Here is a 15009-nt window from a genome sequence, read left to right as displayed (position 1 = left end):
AACTCTCACTCATCTCAGGCATTGCATTAAGGTAGGGGAATTTACGTACTTTAGTATACTCAGACTGCCTTGTATTACTTTTAAACATCGCAGACTAAATCAAAACACACAGGCTGTGTCTAGACTGGCAAGTTTTTCTGCAAAAGCAGGTGCTTTTGCGGAAAAACTTGCCAGCTGTCTACACTGGCCGCTTGAATTTCCACAAGAACACTGACTTCCTACTGTCTGAAATCAGTGCTTCTTACGGAAATACTACGCTGCTCCTGTTCGGGCAAAAGTCCTTTTGCGCAAAACTTCAAAAAGTGCTTTTGCGGAAAAGCGTCCATGCCAATCTAGACGCTCTTTTCCGCAAATGCTTTTAACGGATAACTTTTCCGTTAGAAGCATTGCGGAAAATCATGCCAGTCTAGACGTGCGCGCGCACACACACATACACACACACACACACAAAACAAGATACAAAGTTATCTGGATAATATGCAGCTAAAATTTCTCTTCTGTCACATACCAGAGAGTGATTGGATTTAGTCTTGAGATTTCGTGAACTACTCTGTCAATACAATACACTAACATAAATTCCCCTATATTAATGCAACGTTTGAGACGGGAGTTCAATACACAAGAGTGAGGGGTCACCACAAGGACAACAGCGCAGGTGAACACATTGCTTGCCCTCATTTAAGATCCTCCCCGTTCCCCCCGTTGTTCCGAGTTGGAAGCAGGCTGCTTTCTTCTATGTGGGTGTGTCCCAATTTCATTTTTTTTGAAAGAGAACCCCACCCACCCCTCAACCACGCTACAGCGCCGTGGTTAGGAGTGTGGCTGAACCGCCCCGCCCGCAGGGCGCAGAAAGGGAAGTATTCAGCGCCCCTCTTTCTGCTCCAGTGGGGATGTAGAAAACGGCCCCCCGCTTTCCCCGGCACCAGAGGGGTTTCACCCCCCACTCTTCCCTCACGCCCCGGGCTTTCCCCCACAGGGAGTCGAACTGAATCAGTCTCCGCCTGCCGGGGAGCACAAGGGCAGAGCCACTCTCGCTCTAAGGAAGCTTCTCAGAGCTCCCGAGTCCCGCCCCGCCATCGACGCGCGCGGCCGCTGCCGCAGCTGCAGTGCGCGCGCCATGCAGCGGTTGCCCTCCCATCCCCCCTCCTCAATTCCACCACCATCCAGAGGCGGCGGCTGGGGGAGGGAAGACTGGCTGGCGGAGGGATACTCTTTCCTCTTACTCTTTGCTCTTGCGGAGAGGGGCGTAGCGATCCGTGCGCTCTTGCTTCCATTGGAGCAGTGTTTCTAGAGCGTGTGATGTGACGGTGCCGCCGGGGGCTTGGTGGCCGTTACTTGGAGAAGGGACCGGAGCGGGAGGGGGGCGGTCCCTGCACAGGAAATTAGTTCTCGGGGACAGCGGGAGGCCGAGGAGCTAAGGGAGCGGAGGGGATTAAGGAGTCTGGGGGTAGGACGTGGGCACCAAGTAGCGGACGCGGGGGGCGGCAACAGGAGCCGGCGACTGGGAGGAGTTGGGGGACCAGGAGCCACGGAAAGGAGGGAGCCTGCGGGAGCAGCGGATGGGGGGAAGGGCGGGATCCCGGGGCGAGGCAGGGAGCGTGTGGGGAGGGGTCCTGTCCCTGCTCTAGGCTGTCGCAGTTCTGTTGCTGGCAGCGGGGCTGAAAAGGGGAACTGGTTAGAAAACGCCACCCCTTGCTGGTGGGGAGGGGGCCGGGTCTCTATTCTTGGAGCGCCTGTAACGGGGTGTGTGTGTGTGTGTGTCAGAGGCTGTGCCTGTCCCCGCGGTGGCACATCTAGTGCTGAGCTGGGGGTCGCTGCGTGGTGTTTGCCCCATTTCCTCCCCTCCTTGCTCTGGGGCCGATTAGCCTGGAGAGTTTAACGGGGGTTTCCCCTCCTCGCTGAGTGACGAGTAGCCTGGAGGGCTTTGGGTTTTATTTTTTTATTTTTTTGGTCTGATGTAGGATCCCAGAAGCCTCCCTCCTTGCTTCCTCCCCGCTATGTAGAGAGGGAGAGATCCGTCAATGAAAAGGTTGACACGGATTTAGATGGACTTTCAATTGCTTTTTATATGTAAAGAGGATAAATCCCAGTTGCCAATTTTTATATTGCCTTGGGAAAATGGGAATCTTTTGCTGCTGCTGAATCCTTGGAGCATTTTAGGGAGTTGCTACAAAGAAGGCAAATCTTTATTTTTTTTTTAAACAAGGAGCCACATTGATTTTAGCCTTTTTTATAAAATGGAGAACGAAATATTCACACCCCTGTTGGAGCAGTTTATGTCTAGCCCTCTTGTCACCTGGGTAAGCATTAATTTTCCCAAATGGCATGTTTTTAAAGGATAAATCTCTAACTGCAGAGATTGAGGTGGAGTTAGTGTCATGGTGATGATTATATTTTAGGTTAAGACATTTGGACCCTTAGCCGGAGGAAATGGGACCAACCTGGAGGAATATGTGGCGCTTGTGGATGGCATATTCCTAAACGAAGTCATGCTCCAAATGTAAGTGTGTGGGTATGTTGTTTTTTCTTGTCACTGTGTATTTTATTTTGTGTTGAAGTCTTGTTTCTTCAACATGTATTTGACTTCTGGGCATCTTTTTGTAAAGATATATGATCATAAAATTGTGGTTTGGCTAATAGTATTCATTTGGTCATTTTGGAGCAGAACCTTACCTTCTACCACATTTAGTTTAATTTGTTGCTGCTTGAATCTTTTTTTTTTCTGATATAGAAAACATATTTTTAAAATTTACTGTTCAAATCTGCAGCTCTATTGTTACTTACACGATACTGCCTCTAGAATTTGCAAGTCTGAGACACTATGGGAAAAATGACATAATTGCAAAAATGTGGTGCAGTATCTATAGGAACATGAAATGTAATATCAATATGTTTATAAATATCTGTAAATATAGTTTCATTTTTACATAAATGGTTTAAAAGTAAAGCTGTAAATTTAAAATCTTGAATAGCAATGGACTTGCATATTGAGCACAACAACAAAAACACCAGATGCGTAATAATTGGCCCCTTGATGAGGTTCTAATGTCTGTTTTAGTTCATGTAGCATATGATTTTTTTTTGGGGGGGGGGAATTGTATGAAGCACCATCATATATTGTATACATACTCAGAAGGACAGACTTGTTTTTGACTTTGTTTTGTTTATGAAAAACTTTAGTTTGGTTTTAAATTGTAGTATGGCTACATTTTTATTAGTACTAGAAGCTAGAATTGACAGTTAAGTGTGTTGTTTATTGCCACAAACCATACAGACACTGTTTCTGTTTGATATAATAAATTAATTTTGATTGCTTGAAAGGTATGTATAATTGTATAAAACCTACATAATATGATATAAATGAAATAATTAGATGGATAAACTAGTCATAGTTTAGAAAATATGTATCGGAGAAAATAAGTTCTATTTTCAGTCAAAATAGAACTGTAGGATACATCACCTTATTAAGTATTGTGATTTCTACCACAGTTGTGACTGTGGGACATTGCCTACTAGTATACTGCCCAGATCTTTCACATGTACATTTCTGCTGTACTTCAGGAATAAGAAGCAAGATGATAGTGGTGGAAAGAACCTCATTTCAAGCAACTCCCTGTTTTCTCTCCTGAATATTTTAAAGTCTTCCTGTGTATGTTTAACCTCTTCTTGGCTATCTACATGGGAATAACTAGATATGAACAGATATACCAATGTGTTAGGAGTGACAGTTGTTCATCTGAGAATATTGCCCAGTCATGACCAGGCACACTCTTCTACTTTGTTTATACTGTTTTCACTCATAGTAAAAATACTGTTAATTTTTTATGTATAGTATTGTAAATATGGATGAGGGATGTACTGAACAACTTTGAAACCAAATTTTTGTCCTACTGAAGTCGTCATCATTTTTGCCATTAATTTCAGTAGAACCAGTGTTTATAATTTATTTTTGTAATATAGATTCTGCAGAGAAATTCAAAATACAGAGAAATCAGTAAGAACCCTTATAAAAATGTTTATATTCTAGGAAGTTTTTATTCTTGCATATGTTTGTGATTGAAGTTTACAATGTCTCTTTTACCTATGAATTTATCAAAACTCTGCTTTTACTGCATAATTGAATTGGAAATTATCCAAGTCAGAAAAGTTAAAACTATGTGAATGTATATGGTGTCAGAAGAACTTTTATTCCTTACAAAAATTTTAAATTTGTCACTTACTTTGCCCAAAATCTTAATAGTTAAATATTGAGAATATCAAAAGTGAAATTTTGAGAACTTTCCCAAGTCTTTGGTATTTTATTTGAGACAGTCCACTGATTCAACTTAAAATGAAAAGGAAACATGTACATTGCTTATTTACAGTGTTATGGTTTATATGTATGCAGTTAAAATGAATAATTTTCCTTAAGACGTGTTAATAGTGTGCCCCCCCTTTTGCAGCCATATAGTGGGCTTCAGGGGGAAAAAATTGGGAACCCATGCCATATGGCAGAAGTTCTCCGGGGGGGGGGGGGGGGGGAGGGGAAGGGGAGAGAGAGAGAGAGAGAGAGAAGCTTTAGGGGGGAAAATACATACTGTAAACATTTTACCCACAGCAGTGTATAACTAGCAAAACTAATTCTTCCAGAGATATCTGGTCCTTGGTAGGGATGTAAAGGGTTAACAGGTTGCTCAATAAGTATCACTCTTACCAGGTGATGCTTATGAGGTAAGTGGTTAATCAGTGGCCTGGCTTGGCTGGAGCAACCCTGCCCGCCATGGGCAGCGGAGTGCTACAGCCTTGCCATGACTACCACACTGCAGAATTCTGGTTAACTGGTTAAAAGTGTAACTGGTTAACTTTTTCAATGGGATTTTATATCCCAAGTCCTCAGGTGGCACTGTGCACTCTAATGGATTTTTGTTAAGCTTGCAGATCATTATACAAACTCATTGATCTCTGTAGGTTAATCTGTTTGCTATGACATGGTTTATATATTTAATGGTAAGCATTGACCACAATCACAGTTTTTCTTCTGCTCTTGTTATAATGGATATTTCCAATGGAATCTGTTGTTTTTAATATTTAGTATAGTTGCTTTTTGATTTTTTTTAAAAAAAATCAATATTTGTTGGGAGTGGGCAAATACTGGCCTGCGGTCTATATCTGGTTTCCTGGGATTAGTCACTGGTGGGCTGCTGATGCTATATTTACCTGTATCTTTGCAGATACGGGAGACTATAGCATCTCTTGATTGTGGATTGCCGTTCCCGGCCTATGGGAGCTGCAGAAAGTGGTGTGGATCAGGACACTGCTTCACGCAGCTCCCATGGTCCAAGAACAGCAATCTGCTGCCAATGGGAGGTGCAATAGCCTGTACCGGTGGAGGTGCAGGTAAATATAGAGGTGGCAGCGTGCTAGGTGTTAAAATAGCAGCAGTTTGCCAGGGTTATTGCCTGCCCCTGGTGTAGGACTTGTATGGTGGTAAACTACTACAGGTGCAGAGACGGGGAGAGCGATCAAGTAAGTTTGATGATGATCGAGTACAGAAAAACCCCGACTTACATCCTGGGCCTGCATTTACAACCGCGCATGGTGCCTATCTTAAATGCAGGTTTGAGTTATGACGCCCCCGACTTGCAATGCATCCCCAGGAAATGATCGCATCACAAGTCGGGGGCCACCTGTACCATATGAGAATTTCAGAGAGAACTTCCAAACTTGTACTTTCTAAGGGCTCATCTAGACTACACAGAACAGATCTTCTTCCAATCACACTTTCAAAAGCAGAGCTTTTGAAAATGAAAGAACTTTAGACGCAGCTTTTTCGGCAAACCCCTCTCTCCCTTTGTTGAAAAGCCACTCTTTCTCAAAAAATGAGGTTTACGCGGCTTTCCGACAAGGTTGGGGGCGGAGAGGGTCGCTGAAAAAGCTGCGTCTAAACTACTTTCACTTTTGAAAGCTCTGCTTTCGAAAGCGCGATCGAAGATTATGCAAATTCCTGTGAAATTTGCATATCCTCTTTCGACTGTTCCGCGTAGTCTAGATGAGCCCTATAGGAGGAAGGATTCAGTGATTACAAAGGAAGCCTTGGACTTGGAAGGTATTGATTTGATTTTCTGTTCCCATGCAGACTTCCTGTATGATTTAAGTCACATTGTCTTTCTGTGCCTCAGTTCCCCCACCTTTAAAATAAAATCCATTTGTCTTCACCTGTGAAGATAAATGGATTGAATTTTGTGATGTGCTCAGATTCTGTAGTAACTGTTACTATATAAGTACCTAAGTACTTAAAGTACCTTTAATTATCTTTTCAGTTTATGGGGAAAAAGCTGTCCCCCCCGCTCTTTATGCTTGCCAGCCCCCCTCTTTCTGGTGGCTTTTGTGGCCTGAGAGCATGAGAGTTACGCTCACAAACCACCCTCTTTCTGGGTGTAGGTGTCTGGCCAGGGGGGAGGGTGCAGGAAAGGGCTGGGGGAGGGTGCCTGGCCAAGGGTAGGGGGCAGGAGTAGGCTGGAGGTAGGTGTCTGGCCAGGAGGAAGGGGCAAGAGTGAGCTGGGGGAGTGAGGTCTTGGCAGGGTAGAGAGTGAATGGTCTAGAGGTGCAGGGTCTTGGCTGGGGGTGCGTGAATAAGAGGGTTGGGGGTAGTGCGAGGAGGGGCTGCAGCCAGTAGGGCTGCGGGGAAGAGACTAGTTAGCAGGAAAGGTTGCCGGGGCAGGTTCAGGCAGCCAGCATCGATGGTGGCATGACGCGAGGAGGGGCTGCAGCTGGTAGGGCTGTGGTGGAAGAGGTCGGTCAGCATGAAAGGTGGGGGTGTGCATTCTAGGTTTGGTCTGGCCAGCGGCAATGGTAGTGTGGCTGTGGGGAGGGTCTGCAAGCTGCAGAGGAAGAAGCTGATTTGCGGGGGAAGGTGGCTGGGGTCAGGAGGTGGGGGCAGGAGCTGGTGGTGGTGGTCTGAGATGACTCTCCCCTCCTCCCCCACCCTGGTGGGGGCATGATGTAAGGACCAGAGGAGCTGCCTGGAGCTGGGGGCAGGATGTCACTCTGTCATCTTGGAGGAATTTTTTTATATATAGTGTATATATCTAGAGTGCTCTTATTGCACATCTGCATGTACATCTGATGTAAAAACAACACATCATTAGCTCTTAGGTATTTTTGTCCATAGATCATAAAGGTCCTGACTATTAATCTTCTGTTTTTTAGTCTTTGAAATATTTTTTGCTACATAAACCTGTTATGGTTGTGATGTATAGAAGGCTTGTAATGTAAATATTTACATGTTTAAAGAACTACTTACTAAAATAAATACAAATAGACAAATTATATTTTTAATTGAAAAAAATTGTCTGCTTAAGTTACATTGAAAAGTTTCTCAAGATATACTTAGATTATTAAATTACTTAATACCATATACAAATGGAAATTTTCTTTGACTGCATAGTGACTACTAGGTTTTTTCAATACAAACTATTATTCTAGAATTCATAATTTTTCACAGTTGTCCGTATTTAAGAAAAGTATTTTTTGTGTGCAGTAGATAGCAACAAATCCCATAGTATTTTAGTAGCACCATTAGATCATTCAGATATTTTACTGAATGTTAAGAATTCAGGACTTTATGAAAAAGGAGAAACACAAATGTATGTTAATTATCAGGAAATGTATAACATAAAAAGCTATTTACATAATGCTAACCCTAATCAACAATCAGTGGAATAACCCACATGGTCAGTCACTTCAAAATAAGACCTATTGATTTAATAAAGATAATTGTAATGAGTGCATAAATTGTTACATTTATATGTATTCAAGTATGAAAGTGACAAGACGGTCAAAACCAGTCTCTTATGGAAAACTTATTTTTTATTTTAGCTTTAATCGAGTGCTTTCTATATTACATGGTTGTCTTTTGGGTTTTATGGAAATCTGATAGTAATAAGTGGTCTGGATCTTACAAATACTTTAGTCTCATTAAATAAAGTTAATGTTTGCAAGAATTGGGGCTATCATTACATTTACACTGTTCATGAGTTTTGAGTTATATAACAGTGTCCTGCACGTATGTTATGATTTTACAGAAGTGTTCCTTTGGTTATGCTTTATGTGTATTTATAGTAATGGTGCCATTTGAAAAAAACTATTAGGATATACGTCTCTTGTAATTGATTGAGGATAGTGTCTTTTGGTAATGATGGCAGAAAAACATACAGCACAGTCAAATTACAAGTATTACTTTCAAATAGCTGAATTTAAGTCTTGAAAACTGTTGGCTAACTCAAACATATTTATCCTCACCATTTAGAATGAACATTTTTATTTTTTAAAACAATCAGCAGTTTTACAGACTAACAAATATATCATGAGCTTTGTGGGTAAAACCCACTTTTTCAACTTTAGTAACACAGATTGAACCTCTCTAGTCCGGCAACTTTGGGACTAGCTCTTTCCTGCACCTTACCTCCTGCTCAGACTCCATACCCTCACTCCATTCTACACCCATTTTGTCATCGTGGTTGATTGGCTGGTGGTCCTTGGGAAGGTCTGTTGAATGGGGTGGGCTATGGGCCAAAAAGTTTGAGCACCACTGCATTAAGGAATCCAACCAATTCCCCATTGCTGTATTATCTTTTATCAGGCACTATCACCAGTAGTAACTTACATTACTTCCCACTAACATTTGCAAAAATATAAAAAAATTAAAAAGTAACTATGTTATTATTGAGATCTTGTGTACTCTAATGTACAAGACCAAATTCTGTACCACCAGAATCTAATTATTAGGGCAATGTTTCCTCCTTGTACTGTATTCTCGTTCCTGTTGCCCATGCACAAACTGTCTGAGAATACTAATTTATGTAATATTAATTACAATTCTCAACAATATTTTTAAAGTGATTGTTTTAGAGGGTGAGTGATTATTCACTGTGCCCTTTCTATTGGCTGGCTGCACTCCCCAGTCCCTCCACTCCCATGATACTGGGCAGGTGGCCTAGTCAATAACCACCTCTCCATCTCTGATCCATGAGTGCACAACATGTACTGTACTCCTAATCCAACTTAACTCCTTGTGAGGGAAGCTGGTGAGTAAAAGGCAGCTGCAGGCAAGTCCTGCCAGGGTATGGAGATAAAGAACAAAATGTTAGGCAACCCTCTGCAGTGAAATGGTGAATTTAGAAGGAAAATGCTGAATTCTGAGACACCTTGGAAAAATGTCAAATTTTGCAGCTGCAGAGTCTTTCCTCAATTGAGATGAATGAGGCAGGTTCACACCTCTCAGACATATTGTTACAGACACAGACAAGTATCATTATTTTATATTTGTCCACATTTTTAACTCTTTACCAGAAGGGTTAGAATTAAATTTTAAAATTTGAGACTGTGAAACGCAGTAGTGCAACAAGGAGTGAGTTCCACAACAAATTCCATTGTTACTGTGTTCATAGGACTCTAATTATAATTGTTGGAAAAGATCCTGTTAATAATATACAGAATTTTATAAATGCCTAATGATTTATATGGTCTACAGCATGGCTTCTGTCCATAGAAGTTGTATGGTGGTAGGGTCTGTACTTGTGTTAGATATTGAGATAGTGGATGGATGAAGAGAATAGAGGACATGAAGAGACTTGTCCACATGGAAATTTTCCAACAGTTGGTGTTTCCCTATCTTTCTTTCTTTCTCCTGTTCATACCCATCTGTTCACCCATTCTTGTGTGCCCCCTCCCCCCAACTTCCAGTCCCTTTTTTCTTTGTCCCTATTCCATGTCCTTTCTACGACCCACCCCATCACCTCTCTATTTTGGGGGTTCAGTAAACTGTCTTTCCTTCCCCCGCATATGTCCTTAATGTCCTGGTCCTCTTTTCCTGCTTACCACCTGTGCTCTAAGATATATCTGAGACTTGGAAGTGAAACTCTTTGATACCTGTGCAAAACTTTAGGAAGACTGGGAATTCTGTGGGGGTAATTAAGGAAAGTTTAAAAAATTGGGTTTATAATAAGGTGCTATCTTCATTCCTAAGTTGAGAAGCAACTACTGACATAATACAGTTTGATGTCAGGCAATCAATTTATTCATAAACAACAGTTGCAGTTGGTTCATCAATAGTTTTCCATCGTGAATAAAAATCACAAACTTTGTTCTAATAACTACCTTTGGTATATAGTGTTGAAATGAAAGTTGAGTGGAAGTCAAACATTCCTCTGCTTCAAAAGGGTTATCTAAGGAATAGAACTGAATTTCTTTAGATATAAAAGAATCTAGGTTTACATTGGCCACTTTTGCCATTGTGTCTGTCAAGGTGTGAAGAAGTGTGATACCTGACTGATATGGCTGTGCAGGCAAAAGTTTGTAGTGTAGGTGGAGATATACTGGCAAAACACAAAAGCATACAATTGTTCTTTTGCCAGTGTAGTTTATTGTTTCAGGGTAGGAGTCGGGGTTGGAATGGAATAAAGTGTACTTGCAAAATGGCAGTTTTGTTAATGTAAACTCTGCACTAAAATCGCTTTGCTGGGATTGTGTACTGAGAGTATCTGTACTAGCAAAGCACTCCTGTCGTAGACCTAGGATAAAAATCAGTTTCCCAGAGTAGCTTGTAATACTGTCCTTGTTACCAAGGTATACCACAGATTGAGAGAGAATTTAGCTACCAAACCTTGATTGAAAACTATAAAAAAATGCAATGTAAGTATGTGTCTGTATAAACACTTAGTTTATGGCAAGCTGTCGCTGTTTTTTAAGCCTTTTCAGTTAGGACACATCTAAACTACATTCCTCTTCCAAAAGAGGAATGTAAATGAGGCCGATGGGGGGGAAAAATGAGGTGTATGGGTTCTTTCAAAAAAGGATTTTTTTTTTTTAAAGAACCCTGTATAGACTGCGGTTTCTTTCGAAAAGCCCTTTTTCGAAAAAGCGCTCTCATGCGATTATGCAATGAAGCACGAGATTTGTAAATCGTGCTTCATTTGAATTTTTGATTGGCCTCATTTACATTCCTCTTTCGGAAGAGGAATGTGGTTTAGACATAGCCTTACAGATTAACATATCTATTCGTCTGATTCTTTTGTAGTGTAAGAGTATGTCTACACTACAGAGTTTTCATTCAAACTAATATTGACATGCAAAAGTTGCCAAAAGTCAGCAAGGCATGTTGATACTCGCTCCCTCTTGTCAACAGATCATGTCCACATTTTTAGCTCCCTAGTTGACAGCACTGTGCACTGTCGTATGAATCCCACGGCACCTGGTGACACCATCTGTCGCTAGATGTTGTAGGACCACAAAATGTAGTGTGGCGCACCTGGGGACTGTGCAAAACATCTTGTCAGCCACTGCTTTGTTTCCCAGTCCTCCCAGCAGTTTCCCCGCTTCTTTTCGAGCTGTTTTTTCAACTGCTAATCTTTACTGCCCACACCAATATCTGCAGTGAGAAAGTATGGATCCTCCACTTCTCTCCTATGTGCTGTTTGGTATCTTGAGGGTATAATACACTGTACCAAAGATACTCTTGAAGTTACTAATAGAAGAAGACGAATTGCAGGTGGCTGATATTCTGTGTGAGATGGATAGCAACTTGTCTTTTGGCACTCAGAGCAGCTGTACAGAATATGGTAGACCATTGCTTTTGGGCTAGAGAAACCAGCATTTATTGGTGGGGTTGCATCGTCATGCAGGTGTAAGATGAAGAGTGGTGGCTCCAGAACTTTAGGATGTGTAAACCAACTTTCCTGGGGCTCTGTACTGAGAGGGCCCCTGAACTGCGGCACAAAAACATCAGAATGAGAGCTTCCTTCTTAGTAGAGAAGTGTGTGGCAATTGCTGAGTGAAAGCTAGTAACTCCTGATTTCTGTCAATGTGTTGCAAATCAGTTTCGAGTGGGGAAGTTTGCTATTCGGGTTGCATTACTACAAGTGTGAAGGGCAATAAATCACATTCTTCTATGGAGAACTATGTCTCCAGGAAATGTGCATGACATACTGGATGACTTTGTAGAGATGAGCTTTCCTAATTGTGGGGTGTGTGCGCAATACTGGTGCACACATTCCAAGTTGAATGCCAAACCACCTTGCCACAGAGTACATAAATAGGAGGGGATACTTGATGGTGCTGCAGACACTTATGGATGACCCTGAGTGTTTCACAGACACCAGTGGGGTATGGTCTGGAAAGGTGTATGATGCATGCATGTTCAAGAACACTAGCCTGTACAGAAACCTCCAGGTAGAGACTACTTTTCCATATCATAAGATTACAGTGTGGGAAGTGGACATGCCCATAGTGATTGTGGGAGATCCAGCTTGCCTCTTCCAGCACTGGCTCATGAAACCTTACACAGAATACCTGGACAGCAGTAAGAACCATTTTAACAGGCTGAGTCAGTGCCACATAGTAGTGGAATTTGTCTTTTACATCTCCCCTTCAATATGCCAGTGTTTCTATGGCAGGCTCAATCTTATAGACGAGATTATTTCCATGGTCGAAGTCACCTGCTGTATTTTGCACAATTTTCTGAACCTAAGGGTGAAATGTTTGCCCAGAGGTCCAGCACTGAGACGCAGTGCTTGGCTGCAGTTTGAACAGCCAGAAACCAGGGCTATCAAAGAAGCCCAGAGGGCTGCTATTAACATCAGGGAGGCTTTGAGACAGCACTTTGATAACAGGACACTTAAATCTACATCTCTTGCAGTTGCTTCTCGGCTGCATCCCATTTAACATCCCATGTAACACATATCAGTGCAAAAAAATGCTTGAACAGCCTGTACCTATGGTCGGTGGATCAGAAAATAAAATCTTTTATGTTTTAAAAAGATTGCCTTTATCGATCAAAACAAATTACAGTGAAACACACCAGCAAACATGGGAGGGTCATGGAAAGGGTAAAATCTCATAACTTTGTGTAAGTCCAGTTATCACAGTCAAAGTTATGAGAGGAGTGGAGTGCAGGAGAAAGAGGATTCTCAGAGTGATGAGAGGAGTGGAGTGCAGGAGAAAGAGGATTCTCAGAGAGTGAAAAGGAATGCGTGGCATTGTGAGGGGTTGCTGAACAAAAAATTGTATATGTGCTGGAAGGGAGGTCGAGCTCAGAACTGCTCACTTTCTGCAGCTTGATTAAATAATTGAGCATCTCGGTTTGTTCTTCCATAACCCTGATAATGCTCTCTGTGGAGCCTTCCTATCCTGCTTCTCCATTACACATTGGTACTCCTGCCTCTTGGGTCCTATGGAGGAGTGTTTGATCACTTCCCTTACTAAATCCTTCCTGTTGCATAGAGTCAATATAGCCCTAGGGCACCCCTGTTGCTGCCCTATAAGTTCTCTAATGTGCTTTAATCAACTCATATTTCAGCAGCCTGTGAAGTGTGTATCTTATATCTGTTTTACTGCTAAAAAAAAATGGAGTAAGACTGTAGTAATATATTGTCTCAGACCACACAGGTTGTGCTTTAGTTGGAGTGCAGGGTGCTTTGTTCTTAATTTTTTCTGCAATATAATCCAGTTAATAGCCAAACAAATCTATTAATTTTAAAACAGGAATTATTTTGTTTTTATATTTTTTTCTCTGTCTCATATCTCCAATTTGGTATTATGTTTGAACTTCCTCCTTCTCTTTACATGTCCTCTGCTCCTATTCTGTTTCGTGGGTCTTCTCTTTCTATCTGTTCTCTTCTCCTTCCAGATTAGATCCCACTTTGTTGATTCTCTGGTTTCTTTTTATTGAACTGCTTCCTCCCCTCGCTCTTCAAACCCCCTCAAACAACTCATTGGGGAAAGAGGCATTTGTTAAGGCTGGGGTGAGGAACCTCAGGCCCTGGGGCTGGATGCGGCCCCTGAGGCTCAGGTCTCTGCCCCAGCATTGAGGAGTTTGCTGTCCCGCCATGGGTCTGGAGCACACAAAATCCACTAGCCTGGGCCCCCATAGGCTCTGGTGTGCAAGAGAAACAAGAGTGTCTTTCTCCTTCTTAAGCTTCAGAGGGGTAGCGGAGTTAGTCTGTAATGGGAAAAACTTAAAAAACAACAAATAGTCTATCAGCACCTTAAAGACTAACAAAACATGTAGATGGTATCATGAGCTCCAGATGACTGGAGAAGTTTTTCCTTCTTAATTGAGGGACCATGTCAGTGCCAGATTTTGCTTTTCACTTATGTGTGGCCCCTGACTTTTTTTTTTCTGTGGGTCAGTGGCCCCAACCCAAGAAAGGTTCGCTGCCCCTGTGTTACAGTATGCTAGTGAAAAAGATTATCTGTACAATACTGTAACTTTTGCTAATTAACACTTTACTCTTCTTCCTTGAGTTGCTCCAAGTTAGTAAAGAGAGAGACATGGTGTGAACACAAGTGGGACTCCTTGGTTATCACTGCTCAGCAGTTTTGAGGGAAAGCACTGAAACAGCTCCTCCATTACTTCTGTTATGCGAACAATTAGTCAAAGCACTTAGCGGAGGCAGTGTCAAAGGCTACTACTTAGCCCAGACCTTACTGATCCACTTTTCCTCATGAGATTTTCCCTCTTTTATGTGAAAGCCAGATTTGGGGGAGGAGAGGGAAAAGATTTGGAAGGCAAGTCTTTTAAAAGCTATTTGGTGACTCAGTAAACTTGTAACTATAAATATGCTATACTTTTGTCATGGAGGAACAGCAGAAATAGTTGTTTTACAATTTATATTTATTGAATATGTACTTTGGATAGACACAATATGTATTAGGGAACCTAGTTGTTAGAACTCTATTTACAATTACGTTTTTATTAATTTTTTTGGTGTAAGGCATTTCGAACTGTGACCTTTTTAGTGTTTGGTTCCCTGTTTCTCATCTTCGTGGTACATGGTCTGATGTGTGAAAAAATTCTAAAATCCCACTTGTAGGTAGGGAGAAATTTTCTGCTCCGTTTGATTTGTGTTTATCCTTTAAACAAGGACCATCACCAAAAAATATATGGCATACTTTTGTGGTGGCCTTGGAAGATTGTTCCTATATATTTATGATATGGTATATACCAAAATAGTACAGTACAGAAATGTTTAA

At 41.7% G+C, this 15009-nt stretch overlaps 1 protein-coding gene across 11 annotated transcripts in view; it reads left to right on the top strand.

Moving 5' to 3' along the window:
* The first annotated feature begins 1302 nt into the window (after positions 1 to 1302).
* The window catches only part of CCDC88A (coiled-coil domain containing 88A), a 248647-nt gene continuing 234940 nt past the window's right edge, over positions 1303 to 15009 (top strand). For 3 of the 11 annotated variants that reach the window (XM_014573119.3, XM_014573118.3, XM_014573116.3), the window contains exons 1-3: positions 1304 to 1447; positions 1962 to 2300; positions 2400 to 2500. In XM_014573119.3, coding sequence (XP_014428605.1) covers positions 2238 to 2300; positions 2400 to 2500 — 164 coding nt within the window. In that variant the 5' untranslated portion in view covers positions 1304 to 1447; positions 1962 to 2237. Of the gene's footprint in view, positions 1448 to 1961; positions 2301 to 2399; positions 2501 to 15009 lie in introns of all 11 variants that reach the window. The other 8 variants (XM_014573120.3, XM_014573117.3, XM_025184181.2 and 5 more) reach the window with 4 other exon arrangements.

This window comes from Pelodiscus sinensis, chromosome 3, assembly GCF_049634645.1.
Source record: "Pelodiscus sinensis isolate JC-2024 chromosome 3, ASM4963464v1, whole genome shotgun sequence".
NCBI classification, from domain to species: domain Eukaryota; kingdom Metazoa; phylum Chordata; order Testudines; family Trionychidae; genus Pelodiscus; species Pelodiscus sinensis.
Note: the sequence above shows the minus strand (reverse complement) of the source record. Positions and strands in the feature narration are given on the sequence as shown.